This window comes from Bombus flavifrons, chromosome 12, assembly GCF_040668555.2.
Source record: "Bombus flavifrons isolate JBK064 chromosome 12, iyBomFlav1_principal, whole genome shotgun sequence".
Lineage (NCBI taxonomy): Eukaryota > Metazoa > Arthropoda > Insecta > Hymenoptera > Apidae > Bombus > Bombus flavifrons.
Genome location: NC_138453.1, coordinates 8175562 through 8192976, shown reverse-complemented (window position 1 = coordinate 8192976; position 17415 = coordinate 8175562). Strand labels below are relative to the sequence as shown.

General features: G+C 34.3%; 4 protein-coding genes and 1 long non-coding RNA gene across 5 annotated transcripts; 4 read left to right on the top strand and 1 right to left on the bottom strand.

The window, feature by feature from the left end:
• Nucleotides 1-101: 101 nt before the first annotated feature.
• Nucleotides 102-5566, top strand: LOC138185735 (uncharacterized). The gene is made up of 8 exons (XM_069124900.1): nt 102-503; nt 897-1098; nt 1180-1431; nt 2077-2230; nt 3717-4107; nt 4188-4529; nt 4870-5071; nt 5145-5566. Exons 1-8 carry the CDS (start codon nt 229-231, stop codon nt 5382-5384), a joined length of 2058 nt encoding a protein of 685 aa, XP_068981001.1. The 5' UTR covers nt 102-228; the 3' UTR covers nt 5385-5566.
• A 2581-nt stretch (nt 5567-8147) lies between these two features.
• Nucleotides 8148-10404, top strand: LOC138185574 (odorant receptor 49b-like). Its single transcript, XM_069124614.1, has 5 exons — nt 8148-8754; nt 9042-9380; nt 9478-9679; nt 10103-10258; nt 10330-10404. Exons 1-5 carry the CDS (start codon nt 8393-8395, stop codon nt 10384-10386), a joined length of 1116 nt encoding a protein of 371 aa, XP_068980715.1. The 5' UTR covers nt 8148-8392; the 3' UTR covers nt 10387-10404.
• On the bottom strand, nt 10211-17146 carry LOC138185577 (uncharacterized). Its single transcript, XR_011174660.1, has 4 exons — nt 17010-17146; nt 15438-15767; nt 10933-11125; nt 10211-10860 (listed from the first exon to the last, which is right to left on the bottom strand). It is a non-coding gene; the product is annotated as an uncharacterized LOC138185577 (long non-coding RNA).
• LOC138185712 (odorant receptor Or1) lies at nt 11126-13344 on the top strand. The gene is made up of 5 exons (XM_069124872.1): nt 11126-11788; nt 11878-12267; nt 12350-12554; nt 13053-13208; nt 13288-13344. Exons 1-5 carry the CDS (start codon nt 11427-11429, stop codon nt 13342-13344), a joined length of 1170 nt encoding a protein of 389 aa, XP_068980973.1. The 5' UTR covers nt 11126-11426.
• Nucleotides 14415-17180, top strand: LOC138185575 (odorant receptor Or1-like). Its single transcript, XM_069124615.1, has 5 exons — nt 14415-14801; nt 15503-15838; nt 16262-16463; nt 16897-17052; nt 17124-17180. The coding sequence occupies exons 1-5, from the start codon at nt 14440-14442 to the stop codon at nt 17178-17180; spliced, it is 1113 nt and encodes a 370-aa protein (XP_068980716.1). The 5' UTR covers nt 14415-14439.
• The last annotated feature ends 235 nt before the right edge of the window (nt 17181-17415 follow it).

Sequence of the window (17415 nt, the reverse complement as noted above, 5' to 3'; positions counted from 1 at the left end):
ATGGATCTACTCAAGAAGAAGCCCTTTGTGCCAGAGAACAATGGGGAAGGAGAAATTCACGCGAGATACGACAATCTAATCGAGTAAGTTCTTTCTGTTCATCGTAATATATATAATTGTAAGGAAATTATTTAAAATATTATTTTTTCCTTTTTTTTTAGAAAAGTCGCGGTGGGTTATACGATCCAAGTCACATTTTGTGTGTTTTCCTTATTAGGAACGACGTTGATGGGTGATTTTCAATCGAAAAAATTAATGTTCCGCGCTTGGTTTCCTTTTGACATCACTTCCTCGTGGCTTGCGTTTTCTATGACGTTCCTCTATCAGTTCGTGGGTTTAGTGATCATATCCAATGGTGTCTGTATTTTCGACACGTTATTCGCCGGCCTATTGCTTCACATATGTTGTCAACTGGAGATGCTGGTTTATCGTTTGCACAATATCGAAGGAAATGAAATTCAATCGATAAAACACTGTGTTTGGCACCATAATAAAATATTCAGGTTCGTTTCCTGTGTGCTTCTATTTAAACAAATTAACGATCTGACGAAGCTAATTGAAGATTACGGGAGAAATCGAAATAAGTTGTATCTTTATTGATTTTTTATTTTACGACTAAAAAGCTATGGGTATTAACAATATTTTAGTATTAACAAAATTGTAGAAATGAAGAAGGGTTTGAAATATATATATATATATATATATAACGAATTATACGAATATATATTACGAATAAACGAATAAAAAGAAATTTTGATACCGCGGGTTTAATCGACAATACTGGATTTTAACATGGCTCAGCTGTCACAAAGTGGGGAATGTGATTTGTTACTTTTCTTGCCTAAAATCTTCAGTTAAAGAAAACAGTGAAATAACACTTATTTCAATTATTTCAGTTTCGCCGATATAGTAAACAAATTTTTTAACAAATTAATGTTCGTGCAATTTGTGGAAAGTGCAATATCGATATGCTTTACCCTTTACCTACTAACAGACATAGAAGACACTGCGCAATTAATAGGATGGTCTTCGTTCATGTTTGCCGCCATATTTCAAACTTTTTACTTTTGTTGGTTCGGAGATGTAGCGAAAGTAAAGGTAGATAGATACACACGCAGATATAATACGAGCTGTCGTTTCTTTGCAAATCACTAATTTGTGGACTTTTTATCTCTGCAGAGCCTCGATATTTCTAATATGGTATATAATAGCGATTGGCCAAATTTGAGCAGCGACGCCAGGAAGATGCTTGTGGTAATCATGGCACGTTCATTGACGCCTGTTGAGATTACAAGCGCCTATATTTTACCCATGAACTTGGAATCTTTCAAAGGTGTCAGTATCTATATAGAAATACACTATTTGCACAAACGTAAACTAAAAACAATACTCGGTAAACTGAGTAATTCGCCATCGATTTGGGAAAAGTCAGTTCCCCCAATAAATAATGAGAAATGATACTAAGTCGAAAAATATTACAAAAGACTCTGGTACGCCTAGATTAATATAGCTTATTGGAATAAGCCAATAGTGTAAAGCCCGCGATTAGACTTCTTCCAATTTTTGTCCTCAAAATAATAGATACACGGAATAATACTGTAAATATTGATGTTATTTATTGATTTATTATAATATTGATGTCATTGATGTTAACGACAAATGTTACATTCTTTTACCAAACACATACTTATTTCGCGGCTTACGAAAGTTTTATTTCATAAAGTGTCCCGTTTGTCGTAGTTGATGAAAGTTGCTTACTCGGCGTACAACATGCTGCTACAGAGTCAGTCATCAGAGTAGAACAGATGCGGAGAATAAGTTGTATTAGTTCCTTCGTCACACAATGGAAGAATTAGGATAGAGACAATAGAAAACGAATTATTGAAACAGCGCAGTAAATTATGTACCATGCAAACACAATAAATTTCAAACACTCCAGAGAGATCCAGATAGTGCTTCCAACGGAAGGACAATGATTATGCAAGGTTTTCTTTGTTATAATATTTCTTCCTGGACTATATTTTCAGGGCACACGATTATTTTCACCATGAGTTGCTACTTATCAGTTTGTTACAGAAACCTGGCGATCTACTGCTAAATCCTGAACGAATCGGCTGCGTTTTTGCGATCGTAGGATTATATAATAATCTGATAACTATGAAGGAGTTGCCAGTGTTCGACTGGATACCACACGATTTATTCTCCCACAATCTTCACACGATTCTCTGGTGTATCAAACAGTCGGTATGTTGATATGTTCAAACAAATGATTAGGAAATGATTTTATTTTATTTTGCGATTCTTGCGACACTATCCAATAATATTTGAAATGGGTGGTTATTTTTAGATCTTAAAAAGGAATAGAAAATGATACTACTGAAAAAATGTAATAAAATGAAATGCACTATATTTGACGTACCTGAATATCTCTTAGAGTATATTTTCAGAAGGCAAACGCGATTCTATTTCCATCAAAAAGAAATATTTTCATAGAAATAGTTTCCCAATTACCGTTGTAATCATCTCTCTATGGAATATTCTGCTTCTTCGGTTGCTAAAGTCTTCCTGTTCTGCATTTGATTCGCCTCAACAAAGCAAATCAAAAAGCATCTCCCTTTAAACTCACATGAAATTTAGTAAACATGTTTGACTTTTACGTTACACATATCAATACATCAATACATCAATACATCAATAAATCATTTCTAGTTCTTCTATCGTTTCTGATCGCCATAAATATGGGCAATTGACTCTTTCATAAAACTTAATGTTGACATTAGTTCTACAACCTTCTTACTTCTTAATCTTTTTAATGAACAAAAGTGTTACATATGTATATAACACTTTACACGTATTTCACTACTTATCGAACATGTAATAATGAGTTAAATTTTTAATTATCAATCGCGCAAAAATTGTTCATAGCCAAATTGCAAGGTAAATTGGACAGCTTAAAACAGATAACCCTACCACAGTCTATTCTCCCTTTCGTGCACTGAAACTCCGGGTTTTCTATCCTGTAAGCAGCCATGATTAAATGTTGTCTTCCGTGTTCGACTCCTGAAACGTAACTGAACCCGTATAAGTTCACGATAAAAAGTACGCAGGCGGGCAGTAATATAATTGCACGTTGGAAACAGTGGAAACGTCGTCATTAAAGATGTAATCACCTAAGGATGTACCTACACTACTCGGGACGATGCCGGGTTTAAGGTAATCAATCAATTAGAATGTAACTCGTCGGTTAAATGACACACGCTATGTCGTTTAGTGCCACCACAGCATCCATATTTCAATCAAATGAAATAAACAGAAGCCAGAAATGCAGAATAGAAAGAAACAAGCGGTCACTCTATAATAGTGATTATTAAAAATGTAACTTCTTGCATCGTCGCAGCGCGGTAACGTCGATAATGACGATAATAATTACACGGGGGTAAATTCCAAGAGGGAGCTATACCATTTAAGGCAGCATAAGCATTTCGTTTCCTTAGGGTTGTTAGTAGCATCTGATGCATCGAACGATACACTTACTTCAAAGATAATCTTTATTTTCATATTCTCATTTTCGATGCTACATTTGATTGGAAATAACTTTTTCTTTTGATCAATTGAAATATACCGTAAAAAACTTCTGCTAGTGAAGACTGATAGTATAAGACCTAACTGTTCCAAGGTACTTGATCGTTCGATCTTTCCTAACGCGAAGTGTTGAGTAAGACAAATCATACTGCAAATATTGAAAATGCACGTACTACGATGGACATTCAAACTTTTCATCGCCAGCGGATATTTTCTACCGCCTACGTTGAAGTCTCCGATGAAACGCTTTCTCTATAATTTATATACGGTTTTCATGACGATGTACTTGTGGAGCTACTCTCTCACGCTAATCATGGACATTTTCTACAACGTGGAAACGCAGGACGATTTGAGTGAGAATTTTAGCGTAACTGTCACGGTACTTATCACGAGTTGCAAATTTATCAGCTTAGTCTTAGGGCGAAAAACTATCATAAATATATTGGGTCTGCTGAAGAAGAAGCCCTTTGTACCGGAGAACAATGAGGAAGTAGAAATTTACGCGAAATACGACAATCTAATCGAGTAAGTTCTTTCTGTTCGCTATAATATGTACAGTCGTAAGAAAATTATTTAAAATATTATTTTTTCTGTTTTTTTTTTAGGAAAATCGCAATGTTTTATACTATTCAAAACGCATTCTGCGTGCTTTCTTTAATAGTAGCGACATTGATGACTGATTTCAAATTTAAAAAATTAGCGTTTCGCGCCTGGTTACCTTTCGATTTCACTTCCTCGTGGTTTGCGTTTTCTATGACATTCATTTACCAGTTCGTCGGTTCAATGGTCATCTCCGCCGGTATCAGTATTTTCGACACGTTGTTCGCCGGCCTGTTGCTTCAAATCTGTTGTCAATTCGAGATACTGGTGAATCGCCTGCACAATATCGGAGGAGATGAAATTCAATCGTTAAAACACTGCGTTCGGCATCATAATGCAATATACAGGTTTGTTTCCTTCGTGCTTTTATTTAAACAAGGTAACGAACTAGTGAAGATAATCGAAGATTAGAGGAAAACGAAAATAAATTGTATTTTTATTGGTTTCTTATTTTACGACTAAAATTGTTATGCTAAAACGGGCAATATTTTCGAAATTATGAAGAGAATTGAAAAATTTCTAGTTAGCATCTAAACCTCATAAAACGATACTTTTGCTAATGCAGGATTACTCGAGTGTTGACAGTGCTCTTCTGTCAAGAAACGGAGAATGTGATTTCTCACTTTCTTTCTCTGTGATCTCCGATTAAAGAAAATAATTAAATAACATTTGTTTCAATAATTGCAGATTCGCCGAAATGGTAAATAATTTGTTTAGCAAAATGATGTGCGTGCAATTTATGGTAAGCGCAGCCGCCATATGCTTCAACGTTTATCGAGTAACAGAATCAAACGCAGGTTCGCAGTTAATAGGCTCGGTACTGTTCATTTTTTCCGCCTTACTTCAAACGTTTTACTTTTGTTGGTTCGGAGATGTAGCGAAATTAAAGGTAGGTACATATGCAGCATATGTAATACGAGTTTCTCGTAAACCAAAAACCTGTCGACTTTTTATCTCTGCAGAGCCTCGATATTCCTAATATGATATATCATAGCGATTGGACAAATTTGAGCAACGACGCTAAGAAGATGCTTCTGATAATCATGGCACGTTCATTGACGCCTGTTGAGATTACAAGCGCCTATATTTTACCAATGAACTTGGAATCTTTCAAGGGTGTCAGTATCTATGTAGAAATACATTATAGCAGTGAGTGGAAAATTAGTTTAATGCGAATACTCAATAAACTGAGTAATTCGTAGTATAAAATAGATCTGAGCCTAAAATACTAGGCGTACCTATTGTATTTATTTATATCATTTTCGTTGAATCCAAAAGATCCTACCTTTTGAAATAGATGGCCATTGCTTGGAAATTAGTTAACAGTAATACAAATTTTACCCACGTGTTGAATTTATACCTCGAATAAATGGAAAATGATACAAGCTTGAAAAATATTACAAAGAATTCTGATGTGTTTAGATTAATATGGCTCGTTGGAATAAATTAATCATATAAACTGACGTTCTTAAAAAGATATAGTTCAGAAAATTGTCGCTTTCCATGTTTCGCATTTTCCAATTTTTATTCTTGAAATTGTAGATACGTAGGGAGAAGTACTGCAACGATTCGTCAAAATAATCTTAAGTTAAATGCCGAATGCAAGATAATATAAACTGCAAGCGTTTTCGAATGAATGTTACGTACTTTTTTCAAAAACAAACTTATCTCGACGCTTATTAAAATTGTGTTTTATCAAATGCTCCGTTTGTCGCAGTTGATAAAAACCACTTACTCGACGTATAACATGCTGCTACAGAGTAAGTCATCGCAGTAGAACACATGCGGAGAATAAGTTGTCTTAGTTCCTTCGCCACATAATGGAAGAATTGCAATAGAGGAAAATGAAAACGAATTACTGAAACAACGAAATAAATTACATACTATGCAAGAATAATACATTTCTAACTCTTAAGTAAGAACCAGGTTTCGACAGTGAATCTTCGCGAATTTCCGCACTATTTTACTAAGAATTTTCAACAATTTCGAAGTAGATTCGACTCGACGAACAAGAACTGGAAATATTACAGGCTCTGTATTTGAATTTCTCAATCGAGTTATTCCGATATCGAAGACTTCTGCTGGGCGTATGATTTGAGTCAACAAAGCAATACAGAAAAATAAGAATCATCTTCGTCTAAACCGAGAATAATACGAAATGTCGAACACTCGCATGCGATCTATTACAAATGCTTTCTTTTATCACACACATTAATAAAGCTTATTGTTAGATGGAAATAACTGAATTATGGCGTTATTAAAACTACATGCATTTTTTTCCTTGTCCTCCTGTTCGTAATAAAAATAAAAATGAAGCTACACTTGGAACGACTGACCACCGTCGACGGTATGAAGAAAACTAGTAAATTTGTAAATCGGAAGAAGAGAACGAAATCACTGCGAAGTTTTCAGAGGTACTGTAGCATATTTTTCATCGTTGTATTATTAACAAATCTGATGATATAAAACACATTATTCTCCCGAAACCACAGGATATATTTACAATCAACGATAACAGGTTCTATCAACGGGATACAGGAACTTGTCAATATTCTGGTCAGTGATATTGGAAACGCTTAGAATTTTACCGTATAGACTGTTCCTTCGTTATTTATAGAATTTGAATTTTCACATATTAACAAGAACTATTTTATTTTAATTTAATAATCTAAATAGTTTATTTTTTCTATTCTAACGAAATAATTGGCATGTACGATCTCTACGTTTTATCCAAATTCTCGTTTAAAATAAATAAATTCGAGATGGTGTAAAATCAAACTGGACATGCAACAAATTTTACGTCAGTTTTAGTCGATAAATTCCCATGAAAATGATTGTGCGCGTGCTATAATGGTCACGTATTCTTCTTCGTGAACATCAACGATCACAAAATCTTTGTACAACTTACACGCGTTGTTCGTGTGGCTTTTAATATTGGTATTTTAATATTAATATAAAATATTGTCTCCCGTGTGTACTCAGATTATAGATATAATTATAAACGTGGAAAATCAAGACCAACTCAATGACGAAGTTAAATTTGGAGTTCCATTAACGAAATAAAACGAGACACAGATAAGTATAGAAATTTTTGATAAAACGTTTCGTGTAATATCTTTTCATTGCAGAACCTTGACATACCTGCCATGATATTTGGGAGTAATTGGACGAAAAAAAAGAAGATTCTCTTAGTGATCATGACACGCACAACGCATTCCATCGAATTTACCAGTGGCTACCTGGTAACATTAAATCTCGGCTTTTCCGTGACGATTGATATTAGATTTATAAAACAAGGAACATAGCAAATAGTACGTAAGGCAATTGCATATGCAAATTAAAATAATATAGTTTGTAAATTCTACAAAAGACATCCGACTTTTCGGTGAAATATTCTAAAATAAATGCAAAAGTGCATGCTTTCTTATTACAGCTAACGAAAACTTCATACTCATTGTAAATTTATATACTCGTATTGTAAATTTCAATAAATAAAAAGAAATTGTTTAATATGTTGCAAGGAACTGAATGATGACACGAAGTGGAATAGCTGTGGATCTTGATGTTATTTCTTTCGATTCTTCGAAAAGATTAAGTTCTACAAATGTACCGATACAAGTGGACTACATAGCAATAAACATTACACACTGCTAAAGATACCCAGAAATACTTGCCTGATCATAGAGGTAAATATGTTAGACGTTTTTCCTTTCTCATCTGTTGAAAAAGCACACGTGTACGATACCCCACTTTTCACTAAAAATGCTTTCAATTTATGGATAATATTCTCTGTTTCTTCCGTATTAAAAAACTCTATCGATGATGGATATTTGCACTATACCAGCTTCTAATGGAAGACAATATGAAGGGGTGCATAAAGAAGTACATACGGATATGAAGGGTTGATTCATTATTCTTTTAACGATCAAACATATTATTACAATAATGATACGCATGAGCGAAGGGTAAATTATAGTTAGAAAATAAGTCATACCGAGAAAGTAAGAGGGATATTGATATTTTACTACCGTCAGTGACTCTCGAACTTCGAACGAAAGTTGCTCGAGGGTGTTGTACAAGTGTTTCTCTTTCTACATTTTCGATAATTTTATTTCATGCTCGCTATTGGCAATTATTAGCATCACTCTGGTAAAGTAAGAATCAATTAAATAGAAAAAGTACCTGATAATAGAAAATTTTCAATTGGAAGATGCATATACTACGATGGACATTTTTGTTGTTCACATTGTGCGGCTGTTACCCGCCTCTTTCGTGGAAGACACCTCTGCAAAAATTTCTGTATGAAATTTATACAGTATTCTCATTCCTGGTTCTCAATAGTTTCTTGCTTTTTCAAATATTAGATATGATATGCAACGTAGAAAACACAGATGATTTCAGCGATAATTTCTCCGTGACAGTGGTGGTGTTTGTCACGTGCGTCAAGCTTTTCACTATACTGGTATATCGAGGAAATTTCCTACTTTTGTGCAATACGCTTCAAAGGGAGCCATTTTTACCAATGAACGAAGAAGAGTTCGAAATTCTGTTGAGATTCGAGAAAATTACCGAGTAAGTATATCCTTCGCTGTTTCAGTGAAATACATTTCTATAACATATGTCTACATACATGTATATACGATAAATAAATTTTTCGTATTGACGGTAAATTGTTTTAGTAATATAATAATTATATATTTAACTACAAACATGGAACATACATTTTACGATGACATATAATAAAGTAATAGAAGGGAAGTAAAATATAAAGTGCCTACGTTAAGCAAGATCGTAGTCTAAATTAATTGACAAGTTCTCATCGACGAAAAGTATTATTCTCTTTTATATTTCTCTTCCAGTTGGAACACACTTGGTTACATGACCCTGCTCGTGATTTCTGATTTCTTTATACTCGTAGTGTCGCTTCTAGCAAATTTCAAGAGCAGAAAACTAGCGTTTCGAACATGGATACCATACGATTACTCGTCGTTATCTGCATATCTGCTTACTTTCCTTTATCATTCGTTATTCACGGCAATATGCACCTTTGGATGCGTCGCTAGCGATTCTCTGTACAGTGGCCTGTTGATACATATTAACTGCCAATTTGAAATACTAGAGCATCGTCTGAAGAACATCGAATCGAACCAGAATTATTCAGTGAAGCTGTGTGTTCATCATCACGATCATATTTACAAGTCAGTTTGCCGATTTATTTCACTTTTGATAACTTCACAGAGGAATTAATATATATAACTTCTTCACTGTAACATTTTCTTATTTATGAGCTTACAGATTTGGCGAAATGGTGAACGAGGAATTTAAAATAATCATGCTTTTTCAATTCTGTACAAGCCTGACTACGATCTGTTTCAATTTCTATCGGATAACACAAATCGAAATGGATTCGAGATTCGTAGGAACGCTTCTCTACATGGCCTGTTCGTTGATGCAGATATTTTATTACTGCTGGTTCAGCAATGAAGTCAAACTCAAGGTTAGATATTACCACGAAAAATATAATAAAACCTTAAGGTCGGATTTCCTATATGCATTAGACGTATACGTTTGGATATGGTTTTCTTTTAAATGAATAGCGTTCACATAGAGACTTCACATTTCCTGTCAGTCTAAAATGCTAATATTATAATTAGACTACGGATATTTATGCAATTATGGGAAATTTAAAGGTCCATCAATGCATAGAAAGCGCTTAACATGAAAAGAAATAGGCAAATATATAAAAATATTGTAATATTACAATTTTTCGTAGGTGAAACAACTGTGTTGAAGCTCTACCTCTCCAATTGTATGCACAAGAATATGAATTTACATAAATATCCGCAGTCCATTGACAGGAAATCCCACCTTTTGGAAATTTTACAACTAATTAAGTAAAATGATATAATTTTCTGTGTAGAGTTTGGAACTTTCTGATATAATATTCAGAACTGACTGGACATCGTTCAATAACAACGTTAAGAAAGCTTTTTTGATGTTAATGAGGCGTGCTATGAGGCCGATCGAATTTACCAGCATTTATGTCATCTCCGTCAATCTTGAGTCCTTCATGACAGTCAGTATCGTCTAAACCTTTCTTCTTTTACATTTTTCGGTAGAAAATTGCGAGAAACATTTATGTTGTAGCTACTGAAGACTTCTTACTCCGCGTTCAATGTTTTCCAACAGAGCCGGGAATCATGAAAATGCGGGAATTCTCTTAATTTAGAACCGTCTGCCTTCGATACTTCCGAATAGAATAATAATTATCCACTTAGAAAAAGGAAGAGAAAAAAGCAAATCGAACACAACATGCGAAACGTGCAACAGAGTATCTAGAGTGCATTCCAATAAATTATTTGAAACATGAATACCATGCGTTTGATTAACGTGTCTGTATCACTTTCTCTTTTGACTCTCTTTTTCCGTCAATGAAACTATTCACAATGAGTAAACCGCAACCTTCTGTTCCTTGCGACCGATGAAAGCAGACTGATGGTGCTTCGTGTTCTAAAGTTTATTTTTTATTAATTTTCATTGAGGGGAGACAGATAATAGCCGATGAATCATTATCTATTTCCAGGACAATTTCGACCCTTTCTTTCTTTCTCGACTCCGTACTTTGCCCTCGATCGACTAGTTGGAACATTGTGGCTTCCCGGAAATGACAGGAGATGCCTATAATAAATAAATACTTTTTAGCCAATTATATAGACTGTCATCAGTTATAGAACTATAGAGAAACTTTACTCTTAATCGCGATTCTATCTAAGTGAAAGCCCCAACTGGGAAATATTTCATTGATTTTTCTGTAATCGCATAACTATAGGGGATGTATGTAATGTAATAATAATAAAGATGTCTCGGTCGACAAAAAAAGATCGGTGGAAAAGGAAAAGAAGAAAGGTAATAGAGTCGCGCATTTGATGGAAGCTCTTTCATTCTGTAACAGTCAAGCAGCTTTGATAAAAATTTGTAACTAACATAATCAAGCTTGTTAAGTATTGTTAAATGTAGAATATTCGCACAATTAGATTTTTGTACGCTTTGATCAAATTCTTCCAGGCAAAAATATAGGAAATATAGGAAAATAAAATCATAACGATATTCTTTTCCTTTTTTGACGAAATATTCATCTTTTAAAAAGAAATTTTTAAACAAGATTTTTTGTATGTATCATTGACTAGTTTTTAGTCAATGATTTTCTAAGAAAATATAGGCAGAGATAACTAAGAAACAAAAAGATGCACAGACTTCCTCTGTCGTTTGCTTTGCTCACTTACTGCGGTTACTGGAAACCAACTAAGTGGCCACACACTTCGCTCAAGTATCATCTGTACAACGTTTACTCGGTGTTCATGATTTTGCTACTATACTTCTTCACGTTCTGCTCTTGCGTGGATTCGTTTACTAGCAAAAACCTGGAGGCTATGTCCGACAAATTTTCTCTCTGCGTCTCTGTGGTAGGAGTCTGCCTTAAAGTAGCCAATCTCTTTGTCCGGCGAGGAAAAATTATAAATGTGATGAATATGTTATTGAACGAGAATTGTATTGCGAGAGACGATCAGGAAGAACGCATCCAACGGAAGAACGATGATTATGCCAGGTTTTTTTTTTACAATATTCCTTCGTGGACTACACTTACGCGGCTCACAATCATTTTGCCATGAATTACTGCTTACAAGTTTGTTACAGAAAACTGACGATATACTGCGAGATCCTGAACGAATCGGCAGTATTCTTTGCGACCGTGGGACAATATAAAAAACTCATAAGTATGAGAGAGTTACCAGTGTCCGACTGGATGCCGTACGATTTATCCTCGCAAACAGTGTACACGATATCCCTAGTGTATCAAACAGTTGGTTTGTTGATCTGTGCAAATACCAGCGTGGCCAACGAAACACTGATCGCAGGATTGATGATACAAGTCGGCACGCAATTTGAGATATTTTGTCATCGAGCTAGAAATCTATCATTCTCATTGACGTCAGCGAGAAGGAACACTATGTCTAACGAAGAATTCAAGATAAGATGCAATAAAATTATTGGGAACTTAATTAGACATCACTACGAAATTTACGAGTACAAATAGAAGTGCATTTTTTGTGATCATACATTTTGAAATTCTTAGTACCGAATTTCCTAATTTTTTATTTGATTGCAGATTTGCTAAAACAGTGAACAGTGTATTTCAGTACATGATTTTCTTACAATTTTGCATAAGTTCGATAGTACTATGTCTGAGTGTCTATCAGTTTTCCACGGTAGATCCGTTCAGTATGAACTTCTTATTTAGCGGCTTCTATTTGTGCTGTATGCTTATGCAGGTGTATTTATACTGTTGGTTTGGGAACGAGGTGACGTTGAAGGTTGGTACTGCTTTTCGTTTCTATTTGATCGCTGCATGTATCTTCGAGTGCAATAGCACAGAGTAGCAGTAACGACGGTTTCATTTGAAATGTTTATTCAGTGTCTAATGATAATGATTATGATACAGTGATTAATTAATGTCACAGAAAGGAAAAGAACAGAGTGATTTTTTCTCGTTTCTTGCGCTCTCGTGTAGAATGAATTTAATGTTACAAATAAAATTTTTGATCTTACAAGTTATCGGTATTATAATAAAAAACTAAGCACGATTCGTAGTAAAACAAATAACGTTGTATATGTAAATTTTACGAATTAAAAGTCAACTGATTATTCTATGTGGTATACAATTGTAAAATTATAAAAAAGTATTTTGTGACCTGTAACTTGTAACTTATTAACTTATTAATATTAGTAGCTAATATATAATTATGCAAGATGAATTTGATCTCAAATTATGATACATGTTTTCATTTACGTACAATCGATGTAATTTTTAGAGCAACAAAGTTCGCGATGCTATTTATGATATGGATTGGACCATGCTACCTACTGACGTAATGAAAAATTTATTACTGATCATAATTAGAACTGATAGACCTGTTAAAATGACAAGCGGTCACGTTGTTGTTTTATCTTCGCAATCTTTCGTGTCAGTTAGTAGAATTTCAATGCTTCTAACCATTAAATTATAAATCATTATTGCGATTCTAACAACTTTGTACTTTATTATAGATCATGAAGATGACTTACTCTTCGTACAATCTTCTGTCAAATTCTACGAGTAAATAAGAATTTTTGTTGTTACTGTGATTCAATTTTTACTGACTGTTTAATTATCATAAATTGTCTACAATTATTATAAAAGTGTGTGTCCTTTTTACCGTTGTGCACGGTCATACAACTCTCACTAATGTACTCATGACGATCATGACTGAGAAATAAAAATGCAGAATTTAATCAAATTAACGTACCTCCTATCTTGCGAATTGTGGAATATACAAATAAAATGTTTGAAATTTTATCTTCAAAGCTTTGCAAACCACACAATTTAAAAACGTATCTGTACACCTGACGGTCCTATTGCAATTTTTTGAAAGATTTCTGCTACTCTAGTGATGCTTGGTTCCCTTATTAGAGGTAAACATTATAAATACCGAATTTGCGTTGCAACGAACTAAATGGTGGTGTGAAATAGAAGTGCAGTGGATCCTGAGATTATTTGTTTCGATGCTTTCGGTGGACAACGTTCTGCAAATGTACCGATGCATGTAGAGAACGTGACAATAAACTTTGCTCCATGAAATGCCAACTCATAAATACTTGCCTGATCGTAGAAGAAAATATGTTGGACGTTTATTCCTTGTGATATGTTGAAGAAGCACACGCGGACGATATTTCATTTTCAACTAAAAATTCTTCCGTCAATTTGTGGATAATATTCTTCGCTCGTTCTATTTTACGAAACATTATCGAAGGCAAATATTTACGCTATATTAGCTCGCAACAAAGAATAATATGAAGAGGGGTATGAAAAAAATATGTAAGAGTACGAAGGGTTGATTCATTATTCTTTAAACGGTAGATACGCATCCAATGTCATCGTGTCACACGCTACTATTATAGTAATGATACGTATCAGCGAAGGGTAATTGCAGTAGAAAATAAGTCTATTGAAGGAAGTAAGAGGGAATTGATTTTACAGTCGTCAGTTACATTTCTAACTTCGAACAAGAGTCGAAGTAACTGCTCGAGAGTGGCGTATAACTCACTTCTTTCTACATTTTCGATAATTTCTCTGCATACTTACTATCACCGTTACTATAACGAAATAAGGATCGGTTAAACAAAGGAAGTGCGTGATAATAAAAAGTTCTCACATCAAGCATGCATATACTACGATGGACATTCTTATTGTTCACATTGTGCGGCTGTTTACCACCACCTTCGTGGATAACACCCAGCAAAAAATTTTTGTACAAGATTTATACGGTATTCTCGCTCTTGGTCTTGAATACTTTCTTTCTTTGTTTAGTAATGGATATGATATACAATGTAGAAAATGTAGACGACTTCAGTGATAATTTTCACGTGACGATGGGATCGTTCCTCACAACCATCAAGGTCTCCGTTATGTTGATGTATCGTGAAAGCTTCGTACGTTTGCGCGACACTCTACAGAAAGAGCCATTTTTGCCAATGAACCAACAAGAATTCGAAATTTTGTTGAGATTCGACAAAGTTACCGAGTAAGTTTGTTGAAATAAAAACTTCTTATCATGTATATATATATGATTAGACGAACTTGTAACAACACATGAGCTAGAGAACAATTCATATCATGTTGTTTTGTCTCGAAGTATCAATATCGTTAGGACACACAATATAATAATAAACTCCGGGCAAAACAATGTCGCCGCTACGTGCAACCGTCGAACAAAAACGAATTTGAATATTCCGACTCTCCTCTGACCAGTATAAATAAACAGATGCGATTGTAAGGATTACAGTATCTACGAGTATCTACGAATATCTATCGAGTATCTATCAGCGATCTAATCAGCGAGTATTTTAGCGATTATACACTGTCTTAGCGAATTTGTTAGTACGAGTGTCTTAACGACATTATCTGTATTTATTTATTTATTAATTATTTTAAATACACTTGACGGTTTCAACAACGAGTTACTTTGTTATTCCAACAACCATCATTTACAATCCTCTACAACCTAAACGAATACACAAATGCATATACAATAAGTCGTCTAATAATATTGCCTAATACAATAAATAATTTTCGATGTTAAGATTAAATTGTGTTAGTAGTATGATAACTATATATTTGCCTACAAAAATATAGATAGTTACATTAAACAAGAACTTACTCTAAATTGATCGACAATGCTTCTTCGACTGAAAGCATTTTCTCTATTTTCTTTTTTTCTTCTAGCTGGAACACACTTGGTTATATGACGATACTCATGACTAGTAATTTTTATCTATTTATGGAATCGCTTCTGACGTATAAGAAAAGACAACTAACGTATCGAACATGGGTACCATACGACTATTCGTCTGCATCTGCATTTCTGCTTACTTTGCTTTATCAGTCGTTATTCACGACGATATGCTCCTTTGGATGCGTCGCTACTGATTCTCTGTACAGTGGCCTACTAATTCATATTACCTGCCAATTCGAAATACTAGAGCATCGTCTGAAGAACATCGAATCGAACCAGAATTATTCAGTGAAGCTGTGTGTTCGTCATCACAATCATATATACAAGTCAGTTTGTCGATTTATTTCTCTTTTGATAACTTCGCAGAGAAATAAACTATACAGGGTGGTTGGTAACTGGTGGTACAAGCGGAAAGGGAGTGATTCTACGCGAATAAAGAAGTCGAAAATATAGAGTAACAATTTTTTTTAATTTTTTTTTCTTTTTAAATTTTTCCATCGAGACAACCTAGTGTAGTGAGACAATCTACAGTGAGATCCGTTATAACGAGACGTAATAAAGTGCACGCGTACCGAGCGAAAATTCAAAGTCGATTTTCTCGAAAACAAAGCCTCAAACGAAAAATTTTTATTCTATATTTTGGACTTCTTTTTTCGCGTAGAATCACCCCCTCTCGGCTTGTACTACCAGTTACCAACCACCCTATATAACTTCTTCACTGTAACATTTTCTTATTTACGAGCTTACAGATTTAGCGAAATGGTGAACGAGGAATTTAGAACGATCATGTTTTTCCAATTCTATACAAGTTTGTGTATGATCTGTTTCAACCTTTATCAAATAACACAAATGGAAATGGATTCGAACATCATAGGAAGGATCCTTTTTATGAACTTTTCGTTGATGCAGATATTTTACTACTGTTGGTTCGGAAATGAAGTCAAGCTTAAGGTTCAATATTACGACGAAGAATGTAATAAAACCTTAAGGTTGGATTTCCTGTACGCATCAGACGTATACGTTTGGATACGATTTTTTTTTAAGTGAACAGCGTTCACATAGAGACTTCACATTTCCTGTCAGTCCAAAATGCTAATGTTATAATTAGTCCACGGATATTTATGCAATTATGAGAAATTTAAAGGTCCATCGATGCATAAAAAGCGCTTAACGTGAAAAGAAATAGGCAAATATATGAAAATATTGTAATATTACAATTTTTCGTAGGTGAAACAACTGTGTTAAAGCTCTACTTCTCCAATTGTATGCACAAGAATATGAATTTACATAAATATCCGCATTACATAAATTTCCATTGGCAGGAAATCAAACCTTTTAGAAATTTTGCAACTAAGTGAGTAAACTGATATAATTTTCTGTGCAGAGTTTGGAACTTTCTGATGCGATATTCAGAAGCGACTGGACATCGTTAAATAACAACGTTAAGAGAGCTTTTTTGATGTTAATGAGGCGTGCTATGAGACCGATCGAATTTACCAGTATTTACGTCATTTCCGTCAATCTTGAGTCTTTCATGACAGTCAGTTTCGTCTAAACCTTTTTTCCTTTATATTTGTAGGTAAAAAATTATGAGAAACATTTATGTTGTAGCTACTGAAAACTTCTTACTCCGTATTCAGTGTGTTCCAACAGAGCCAGGAATCATGAACACAAAGGCTAATTTCTTAACATAGAACCGTCTTTCTTCGATTCTTCCGAATAGAGTAATAACTGTTCACTTAGAGAAAGGAAAAGGAAAAAACAAATGTTTCAAAACACTGGAAACGTGCACTAGAGTATCCGAAGTGCATTCCAATAAATTATACGAAATATGAATAACACATACGTACATGCTTAAATCACTTGCCCTTGGTGACACCTTTCACTTGTGTTTCTCTTCTTC

What these genes read in the sequence shown, in the direction of transcription:
- LOC138185735 (XM_069124900.1), top strand. Translation starts at nt 229, where the DNA reads ATGGGTGATTTTCAATCGAAAAAATTAATGTTCCGCGCTTGGTTTCCT. An exon ending in CACCATAATAAAATATTCAG is followed by an intron (nt 504 to 896) that starts GTTCGTTTCCTG and finishes CAATTATTTCAG; the next exon opens with TTTCGCCGATATAGTAAACA. An exon ending in CATCATAATGCAATATACAG is followed by an intron (nt 4,530 to 4,869) that starts GTTTGTTTCCTT and finishes CAATAATTGCAG; the next exon opens with ATTCGCCGAAATGGTAAATA.
- LOC138185574 (XM_069124614.1), top strand. Translation starts at nt 8,393, where the DNA reads ATGCATATACTACGATGGACATTTTTGTTGTTCACATTGTGCGGCTGT. An exon ending in CATCACGATCATATTTACAA is followed by an intron (nt 9,381 to 9,477) that starts GTCAGTTTGCCG and finishes ATGAGCTTACAG; the next exon opens with ATTTGGCGAAATGGTGAACG. An exon ending in GCAATGAAGTCAAACTCAAG is followed by an intron (nt 9,680 to 10,102) that starts GTTAGATATTAC and finishes TTTTCTGTGTAG; the next exon opens with AGTTTGGAACTTTCTGATAT.
- LOC138185712 (XM_069124872.1), top strand. Translation starts at nt 11,427, where the DNA reads ATGCACAGACTTCCTCTGTCGTTTGCTTTGCTCACTTACTGCGGTTAC. An exon ending in CATCACTACGAAATTTACGA is followed by an intron (nt 12,268 to 12,349) that starts GTACAAATAGAA and finishes ATTTGATTGCAG; the next exon opens with ATTTGCTAAAACAGTGAACA. An exon ending in CTTCGCAATCTTTCGTGTCA is followed by an intron (nt 13,209 to 13,287) that starts GTTAGTAGAATT and finishes ACTTTATTATAG; the next exon opens with ATCATGAAGATGACTTACTC.
- LOC138185575 (XM_069124615.1), top strand. Translation starts at nt 14,440, where the DNA reads ATGCATATACTACGATGGACATTCTTATTGTTCACATTGTGCGGCTGT. An exon ending in AGATTCGACAAAGTTACCGA is followed by an intron (nt 14,802 to 15,502) that starts GTAAGTTTGTTG and finishes TTTTTCTTCTAG; the next exon opens with CTGGAACACACTTGGTTATA. An exon ending in CATCACAATCATATATACAA is followed by an intron (nt 15,839 to 16,261) that starts GTCAGTTTGTCG and finishes ACGAGCTTACAG; the next exon opens with ATTTAGCGAAATGGTGAACG.